The sequence below is a fragment of the Filicampus tigris genome, chromosome 8 (assembly GCF_054856515.1).
Source record: "Filicampus tigris isolate MCC_2025a chromosome 8, RoL_Ftig_1.0, whole genome shotgun sequence".
Lineage (NCBI taxonomy): Eukaryota > Metazoa > Chordata > Actinopteri > Syngnathiformes > Syngnathidae > Filicampus > Filicampus tigris.
In genome coordinates, this window is record NC_141224.1 from 13731438 (window position 1) to 13741749 (window position 10312).

Below are 10312 nucleotides of genomic sequence, written 5' to 3' on the forward strand. Positions count from 1 at the left end.
TTGGGGACTTTTAAGATGAGCAGTGAAGATGAAAGCCACACTTTCAGATTCGTCAAATCCAACACATCACCCATGCGTCAGTTCTTGTTCCTCTTTTTATTTGATTTTTTTAATGATACATTCTCACATCCAATCTGTTTATCTGAAAATTTGGTTGGATTTCCCTTCACTTTTTAAATAATTGTTTTCCAGAATACATACAGTAAAATCAGAACACCAATGGAATATTATTGCATTGTATTTTAATTGATCAATGACTGCAATGCAAATTGATGTTTGTGAGCTTTTGACTTCAGCATTTCCTGTGCACGTTGAGATATGCCGTGTTCTCGTAATCGTCGGCATCAGAACTGTCCTGTAAGCGGTTAAGAGACATTACTGTCATAAATAAGGATAGTCATTAAATGGAAAGTCAACTGAAAAATAAATGTTCTTAACAATAATATGTTCTATGGGGCCCCACTAGTCGAAATACGGTATTCTGATTAATATTGTTTTTGTGGAATATGAATTAAGTCGCAAAAGCACCTGTTTTTAATCCATATCAGGTATTTTGTCATTGGCTGTTGACTGAAAATGACATCACGGTTTCTCAGGGATGAGGAAACGAACAATCACGGCTCAGCTCCAGAAAACAGGTCGGCCGTGATTGGTTGTTACCTGAGCCCTGAGCAACTGTGATGTCATTTTCAGTCGACAGTCGCCCCCTCAAATGGATAAAAACAGGTGGATTTCGCTGCTTAATTCTATTAATCAGAATACTGTGTTCAGACGAGTGAGGTCGCATAGAACATATTATTGTAAAGAACATTTTTGAGTTTAAAGCGGAAGTCAACCCAAACATATTTTTTAAAGAATATGTTCTATGCCGGCCCACTAGTTTAAATACGGCACTCTGATTAATATTGTGTTTGTGGAATGAGTTAAGCAACAAAATCTACCCGTTTTTAGCCATCTCAGAGGGCGGCCATTTTGCCACTTTTTGTCAACTGAAAATGACATCACAACTACTCAGGGCTCAGGTAACGACCAATCACGGCTCAGCTTCAAAAAACAGGTCAGCCGTGATTGGTCGTTACCTGAGCCCTGGGTAGTTGTGATGTCGTTTTCAGTCGACAGAAGTGACAAAATGGCCGCCCCCACAGATGGCTAAAAATGGGTGGATTTTGCTACCTAACTCATATTTCATATTACATAATCATATTGCCTTGTTTCAACTAGTGGTCCTGCATAGAACATATTCTTGAAAATATGTTTGGGTTGACTTCCCGTATAAGGCTTGTGGAATGATTAGGAGTAAGGCTCTTACCGGTTTGAAATTACAAGGTCTGGGCTGGCTGTTGGCCAACATAAAGAAGATGAAGAAAAAAGAACAACATCAGAAAAATAAGGTTATTAATGTTTTGGGATTTAAAAAAAAAACTTTCTCATAAAATTCCAACTTTATTCTTGAAATCTTGCTGCTTCATTTTGAAATATTATTACAGAAAAACTTGCACTGTTTTTGTTTACTGAAGGGATATGTTGTTTTTCCACGTAATATTACTATTAATATTACTTCATTCTAGCAACGTTACAACCTTTTTTAATCATGTAATATTAGTTAGTATATTAGAATTACGGTATATTACAACTTTATTCATGTAATATTACTTGATTTTATGAGAACACTGAGAATACTGATTGTGCAGGTTGGTACCTTTTTGGAGATGGTAGACGAGGTTTGCAGAACTTCTGTCCAGCTCCAGATGTTGAAGTGCTTGGCCTTTGTGGATCACATTTACAATATGTCACGTTTACTGTCAGACCGATTGGCTTCAAGTACCTTTCAATCCGTTTGACCCACTTACAAATGATTCAGCTCCACCATGTTTTCTCTCTGCCTCCTACAAAGGAACATGTCGCGAATAATAAGTTCACAAAACACAATAAACTGCAAATGATAGAGATTATAAAGTAGCATGTAGCAATCTATCACTTGACTACAGCGCTCAAATATCTTGATTTGTATATAGGAGCATCTCAATAACATGGAATATTGTGGACAACCTAATTTATTTTGGTAGTTCAATTCATAAAGTGAAACTCATAGATACTCAGAGTGAAATATGTGTTTATATTTTGGATTACAGCTAAGACCCAAAATATTGACCATCCCAAAAAAGTAAACTATTACATAAGCAACACTCAAAATGGGTTTAGCTCCCAAAAGTGAGACAACCAGATCCGCATGGTAAATGACAAAAAAAATAGAAATCCTCAAAGGTGAACTTTTCTGCTGCACAGATTCTCTCATCGACTTAACAAGAATATGTTCCCAACAGGCCCACTAGTTGAAACATGGCATTCTGATTAATATTGTGTTTATGGAATATGAGTTAAGCAGCAAAATCCACCCCTTTTGTGCTATCTCTGGGGGCTGCCATTTTGTCACTTCTGTCGACTGAAAATTACATCACAGATGCCCTGAGGGCTCAGATAACAACCAATCATAGTTCAGCTTCAGAAAACAGGTCAGCCACGATTGGTCGTTACCTGAGCCCTGAGCAGTAGTGATGTCATTTTCAGTCGACAGAAGTGACAAAATGGCCGCCCCCACAGATGGCTAAAAACAGGTGGATTAACTCTTATTCCACAAACAAATATTTATCAGAATGCTTTGTTTCAGTTAGTGGACTTGCATAGAACATATTCTTGAAAAACTATGTTTGGGTTGACTTCCACTTTATAGTTAGTCATTTACATGCTCTGGGTAGAGCGACCCTAAAATGTGAGCGTTCCCTGTCAAATTTGGCCTTGCGCATGCATAACAATATCTCCACCAATAGGGCCTTTTACTGACCTCGCTAAAAGAAATGTAATTTGACAATTTCAAGTTAAGGTGGAACTGGTAGAGCTGCAAAGTCATTTGAATAACTTTGGCGAAAAGCCCTAAAAAACTGCTCTAAGGGGACCGTCAGCTCGGAATAGAGAACAGAAACTCTTCAAATAATGCATATCTATAAATATGGATCAAAATAGCTGCACTTCCTTTCTGCACAGTAGGGTGTGTGTGTGTGTGTGTGTGTGTTGCCTTTGGTTAGCTTGGCCTCGTTCCAAATGATCCGATCGAGTCCTGAAAATAAAATGAATTTGATGAAATGTTCACGGACAAGTCACGATGAAGCTAAAGTCTCTCACCTGCGCGACAACCTCGAAAATCGGCTCCGCATACTAAATGAAAAAAAGTAATCCAAATCCTCAAATGCTTAGTGCAGCGCTACCAAGGCATTCTCATCGACGCTCACCTGTATTGATCTTGAAGTTCTGCAATGCGCCTCCTTTAGCAGAGAGCAGACAAAAGTTCTTTACAAAAAATTGGAACGTAAATCAATCACTTTGTTCATTAAAGATGTTTCTCACTTGTATTTTTTGATCATGACGGTGCAGAGTCCTCCGAAGAGCACAGTGATCCCAACTGCTACTACTGTAGGAATGATGATGTGGTGGTGGTTTTTTGTGCCTGAAAATGAATGTTTAATTTTACTTTCCAATCCAAAAGACAATCTGCATGCTACATAAACTGAAAATAAGACATTTTCAAACCCAAATACCAGACACACAAATGATCCCACCCTATTGCAAATTATATTTACAAAGGCTTCGAAGTTGAAATTGTTTGCAAGAAACCAACAAAACAAGAACAACTGAAAACGCTTTTCAGCTAATATTACAAGTGGCCATTTTTGTTTGTTAAAGAGACCATCAATTGAATTTCTATTTTCACTTAATAACATCAATACGCACGGATATTAACACACAGACACACTGATCATATTGTAAAATAGTCAGTCTATTAGCACAGTGTAACGTGAAGTCGCTTTTGAACAATTAGCCTCACTCAAAATGGTATGCTAATCAGCAAATAGACCATTTTATTCCGTTATGTACTCTTGTTGATCATTTGTAGAGATTAAACCTACTATGTCTACTTTTATTATTTGTTTTGTTTACATCTGGCTAGCTAACATTTTTCCTGCTTTTGATATTCAGTCAAAATGCTTTCCCCTTTTCACCCTTTACATATCTATTTTTAGTCCTAGTTGTTTGTGGCGTTATAGTTCAACATTTCTAAAGCAAATTGATTATTTTGAAGACTACTTCAGTGTTAAATTACACAATATAAATAGGATTATTATTTGATAAATTAGCATTGCCACATTCCATCTTCAATTGCAGTTTACTGCTTCTCTGCTTATCAACATTTCATTGTGAAACCTGTTTCTAATCTAATACAGTATGCATGTTAAAAAAAAAAAAAAAAGTATATCTTTATAGTAGACAGCATGTATCTATTAGGTTTTTTATTTTTTATATTTTAAATTATAATAATTTTATTACTTTAAATTAAATTTCCAGTGTTGTGGGGCGCCATATAAAATCTTGCCGAGGGTGCGGCTTTGGGTTGGGCCAACTCTGGTGCACCCTGCTCCCCGCCAAAATTCAGCTGGGATAGGCGCTAACTCACAAGCGCTATCGAAAATAAAAGTTTTTATGATTATGTCGTTTGAAATACTTTGTTTTTAAAATCAACCAAATCAAAGTTGAACAAGTGTCAGGAAAACAGTTTGTGGTCAAACCTATGAATCGACAATCTGACTCGTCTATCCTTTAAGCATGAACTCACTCACGTTTGACAAAAAGGGTGAACTTGTCAGAGGATGACGCCCCTCCGTAAAAGCTGGCTGTGCAAGTGACGTCATTGTGGTCGTCCTTCGCCTCGGGAATGATGATGAGTATGGACTGAGCCTCCCAAAAACCGGTGTGAATTTCTTTGATGACGGTGGTGACGTCGTGTGCGTTTCCCCTGCTCCACGTCAGCGAGGGTGCGTGGGTGGGGCAAGTGTAGGTCACTGAGCAGACCACGGGATAGGGACGCCCTTCGTATGGCGCGTTTTCATGCAGGGTCAGCATCGGTTTAGGGGGGTCAGCTATAAACGTCATTCAAACAGTTAAATAAAGCATTATTCTGCAGTATAATACTGATGATTAGGGATGGGCATTGGACTCAACTCGCTTTGATCGACTATGGGGAAGATTAACCATCAATTCACGGGTTTGAAAAATCTGTCTTTCAATGTTCTGAACTCCTGTTTTGCCACAGTTGTATCAAACAGAATAACACTCGGAGTTGCGATAGTGTGAATGTAGCTCAGCTTCCCAGAGCTAATGTTCTGCTCGGTTCTTCTTTAGACCGCAAACTAGTTTTCTACACATAATTTCCAGAAAATTGGTGAATCAGAGCTGTAATTTATTCCGCAACTGTGTAAAATGCTGCTTCCCGCAATCAGACGATTAGATGCATAGTGATGTCTGCGCTAGTATGAAACGTTTAATGGACTGCGACAACTGCTTTTAACTAAACAGAGCGGGAGGAGTGTCAAGTGTTAAAAAGTAAAACAAACTCATATAGTAAAAGACAAAAGTGTCAATTTTACACCCTGGTCGCAGCTTTCCGCCATCCTCAACTCACACTGGCAGCGTGAAAGAGGCTCACGAAAAGAACCATTTATTTTACAGACAAATGGTGCCCTCCATTTCACTTAAATTGCTTCAAGCCACCATTAAAGCTTATGCCCATCCCTAATATGAATTCCTTGTTGACTTACGTAGCATTTTCAACTTGACGCAGTCCTCAACAAATGAGAATTTGTCCGGGCTGGATGTATCGCCTTCTGTTGGCGCTAATTCAATGCGGAAACAGAAAGGTCCATTGTCATAGTCTTTGATTTGAGTAATCTCCAAGCTGCAGTTCCCCTGGCCCAAATGCCCCAACAACCGAGTACGATCTCGAAAGCTCACTAAGATGTTTGTGTCATCCTGATGATATATGCGTTGGTCACGTAGAGCTTGATGATGCCAGATTCCTCGGAGTTTGGAGCTGGGGAGTTGTTCTTTAGGATGGCTGAATGAGCAAGGTAACACCACACAGGAAGTTACCAGGGCGTCAATGCGTTTTACAACAGTGGCCTTCCATTCGCCACTAAAAGCACCGCGACAAGCTGAATGAGAAATGGTGAAAATGATGGTGATATGCCTCACTGATAAAAAATAAATAAATAAAAATACTGGAAACGACAGAAGACTCCATTACCTGTTATGAGCACATACAACACCATCAGTCTTCTCTTACTATTCATACTTCTATGATTTAATTCAGATGCAACAATTTCTGTGAAAAAGAAACATATTACATCCAAAATTCATCATGGTTTGAAATATGTGCTTCTTTATAGTAATGATTTATGTTCATGTATTGGTATGACAATTATTTGATTCTTATTAGGAGAACCTAGGACATTTTGCTTCATTGATATCGGCTTTAACCATTTTCTCTCCATCTGTTTCATTTCAAACATTTTTCATCCACTTAATATTTACTATATTTAATTTCATATTGCATGACACATCCAATATGTACTAACTGTGAAATATGCAATTGTCATTAAATGTGTTGGATGTGTTTGAAATATTTTACATTCTTACCTGCTGGAGCTTATGTTTGGCTGATCAATTAATTGGGATTTAAAAAAAAAAAAAAACGTAAAAAAGAATAGATCTATTTTTTCCCCAACCAAAATGATAATATGAGCTGCATGTGATAATTCCAAGACTGTGACGATATGAGGAGCGTTTTGAACATTAGAAGTGCAGCGAGAAGTAATGATGCAAATGAAAGGGTGGTCTCAATTCTTGAGCTAAAGTCATGCTCCGTCTGGTCTCAGTACAGCAGAACTACAGCTGCAGCAACGGTGGCTCCATGGATTACACTACATATTGTTAGTATCAGGAAATTATGACACACATGAACTATCTTCCTTTCCATTGATAAACTTATCAGTTAACTAAGTTATATTGTTATATATATTTTACATTCTAATATAAATATATATATATATATATATATATATATATATATATATATATATATATATAAAGTAGTAAATTCATCCTTTAGCAGCACCCATTGACACCGATTGAATTTGGGACAAAAAATTGGTGAATTTTTTTGTAAATCCTAAAAAGCGTTGGCTCTCAACCCCCATAAAACCTTTTTTTTTTATGGAATAAAATATTGAAAAAAAAATCAGTGAATAGATGAATTTGCATGTGCCGAACCGTGAATATGTTGGAGGCCACTGTAGTAGAGGAAGCATGTTCATAATTTCCTCACAATTTGAAAAAAAAATTGTGGAGAATAATTGCGGGGCCACACAGCGTGTGGGCCACCAGTTGCTCATACCTGCTCTAAAATGATGCAAAAGACTGTTTCCTCAAAACAGTCATGAATCAGGTATATGAATATGTATGTACCCGGATAGCAAAAGATGTTAAATCAATGTTGAATTTGGGTTAAGAAGGTTGATTTTTGCTTTTAGTTGAAGACGGATGTTTAATCAATGTAGGTTCAACAATATTTTGTCAGCATTGAAGTTTGTAATTCAAGGATGCTGTTGAATCTACATTGTATTTTGGTTGAATTCAAAAATTTGAAAGGTCAATGTTTAATTAATGTTGAATCTCTGTTATCTCCGTTTGCCCTTCTCTATCTTTCTACTTCAGCGTAGGGAGGTGGAAAGGGGGCATATTGTGAGGGGGACATTCCTTTTTCAACCGCAAAAAGTGTGTGTACTGTATCTCTCTCTCACTCTCATTTGCTCTCGCTCTCCATATATACATTTTATTTTTATTCTTTTTAACCACTTTTTTCCGACTGATTTTTTTGTTGTTGCCCTGAGCACACAGGTGTTGGTCCTGTTTCATGAACCGTTTTCATTTCCTAGCCATTTCCGCGCAGTATTTTGATCTCTTCTAATACATTTTTGAATATTAAACATGTTTTCTGTCATAGGTTTTTCATACATTTGGGTAAAGCTAACATTTTGTAGTGGGCTAAGCCAATGTTTTTGTTGCAGTGGGGTGGCATGGCTCAGTGGTAGAATGGTCGTTTCCCAACCCGGAGGTTATGGGTTCGATCCCTGGCCATGGTGACCATGTCAGCGTATCCTTGAGCAAGATACTGATCCCCCTGATGCTGCGTCATCAGTAGGTAGATGAGGTACAGTGTAAAGCGCTTTGAGTACCCAAGGTAGAAAAGCACTATATAAGTGACAGCCCATTTACAGTATTTTAATTCCCATTTAGATGATGATTGAATCGACATTGATGTTGTGTGATATATGGTTGAAAAGCAAACGTTGAGCCAACATTTTATCAACCTTGCGCTTTCTGTATAATTTCTGCTTTAGGTTTCAACGTAGATTCAACACTTAAGCCGAACCATATTTCAACATTGATTCACCCATATTTCGCTATCTGGGTAGTCATTTCAAAATGTTAAAATAAAACAATAAAAAGTGCAGACTTTAAAAAATTCCTCATTCATTCCATACAACAATTCAATTGTCTTAAATTGTTGTGGGTATGAATCACTTTTGGGTTGAACTGTAAATGAACCAGCTTCTCTGAAAGCAGGTTTTGCATACAAAGCAAAGCTTAGCATGTAGATGACATTTCCTCTTTAAAATTGATTGTGTGTTCCTGTTTGAGTGACTGATTGATTTGCTGTGATAGTAGCAGTGAAAAGAAAACTTATTATGCAGAGCCATTAATCAGCAGTGATCAGCCTGCATTGTTACTGCCATGATTAATCATAAATCCCCTCAATCAGATGCCATTAATAGCAGGCGCACTCTAAAATGGGCAGGGAAACAACTTCAGGTTCAGCGTTGGAACATTAAGCCTATAGTGAGTAAAGACCTCTTCTGGTCATCCTACTTCCTTTAACACGAAGTTGCTGAATATGCTCGTTTTCGTACTAATACTTGTTCATTTTTCCTTCCTGCCTTTTCAAATCAAGAACCTTTCCTATGATGGGTAACCTGGCATCCTCCAGCTTCATCACCCCAAGTCCGAGGAGGTTTTCTCGGGGACGGCCCAAAGACGACACGGTCAAGCTGGAGGATTTCTTGACCCAATGTGAAGAAGATCTCTGGTGTGTCAAACAAAAGCAAGGACTCTCTGTGAAAAAACTCGGTTTGACAGAGAGCGTTCGTTATGTCCACCTCGCTCTGCAGGAGCAAGACATTCGTCATCCAAATGGCAGTGGAATGCTGAACCCAGCTTTTGTTGGGGAGCTGTGATTTGTTCCAATCTGCACGAGACACTCCAGTCGCGAGTTCTGTCGGGAAAAGAACAGGAAATAAGACCTTGGTGGAAATGCAGCACAAAAATAGCAAACTGGGGTTTATCTTTTTGTTTTCTCCAGTATTTTGTTGTGATAAATTGTTGCTACAGCATTTGCTTTGAAGCAGATTGACCCAGGAGCAAGGCCTTCCTGTTTATTTGTGCATCAGGTGAGAAGCAGAAATCCTGTCAGGATGACACCTTTGACTTACTGCTTTTTACTTACTGCTGGTTTTAACATTAGCTGTTTTGTTTCTATAGATCTGTATGATCTATAATGTCGTACATTGGATTGTACATTTGTGATACATATAATTGAAAAGACGTGTTTTACTATTTATATATGATACAAGATCACATTAATGAATTTGAATATTGTGGAAAACTGAATGAAATATGCCATGACTTGATTTTCTTACCATTGATGTGATTATAACTTACAGTTAACGAAACCCCACAATTCACCGTTTCATTACATCAGAAAATCACAAAGGAGACATTCAAAATGATTTTTAATTCATGAAATCAGCAGGAATTGGCCTTCTGAAAACCTTTTTCCTATGATCCTACATGCCTTTCAAATATCCATCCATTCTCTGTAACGCTTTTTCTCATTAGTGTCGCAGCCGAGTGGCCGAAAGGCAGGGTGCACCCAGGACAGATCGCCGGCCAATTGCAGGGTACAAACAAAGAACCAACACGCATGTTTTGGAATGTGTGAAATATGTCTGAAATAAACCGAAATTATTCACATTTATTGAGATGCAGAGGGTGTATGGTCGTTTTGATTTGGCTTTTACTGACATAGACTCAAGTCTAATGGCTTAAATTAAAGAATGCAACATAACATTTAAAATAATGTAATACTATACACGAATAACTAATTATCGTTAGTGAAATTAATAATTTTGTTAAACTTAAACTCAAACGCTTAAATTGAAGCTGAGTCTACATTTCAAACACTTGTTAGTTGTTTTGTTCACAATCTTATATGTAACTCACAATATGATTTAAGACAGTTGTGCCACTGGTGAAAATACTGAAATGAAAGAAGCTTATTTAAGCACTTTCTATATGTGCTTGTTGA

The 10312-nt window shown here is 37.6% G+C and overlaps 1 protein-coding gene across 2 annotated transcripts; it reads right to left on the reverse strand.

The window, feature by feature from the left end:
* Positions 1-225: 225 nt before the first annotated feature.
* Positions 226-6643, reverse strand: LOC147143819 (myelin-associated glycoprotein-like). Of its 2 annotated transcripts, XM_086039326.1 has the most exons (12): positions 6526-6643; positions 6134-6211; positions 5649-6041; positions 4671-4970; positions 3403-3502; positions 3288-3320; positions 3181-3213; positions 3074-3115; positions 1851-1886; positions 1700-1765; positions 1310-1337; positions 226-355 (listed from the first exon to the last, which is right to left on the reverse strand). In XM_086039326.1, exons 2-12 carry the CDS (start codon positions 6177-6179, stop codon positions 293-295), a joined length of 1140 nt encoding a protein of 379 aa, XP_085895452.1. In that variant the 5' UTR covers positions 6180-6211; positions 6526-6643; the 3' UTR covers positions 226-292. The 2 variants fall into 2 exon arrangements, with proteins under 2 accessions (XP_085895452.1, XP_085895454.1); XM_086039328.1 differs by lacking the exons at positions 6134-6211; positions 6526-6643 and having other exon boundaries at positions 5649-5723; positions 5842-5991.
* Between the last annotated feature and the right edge of the window lie 3669 nt (positions 6644-10312).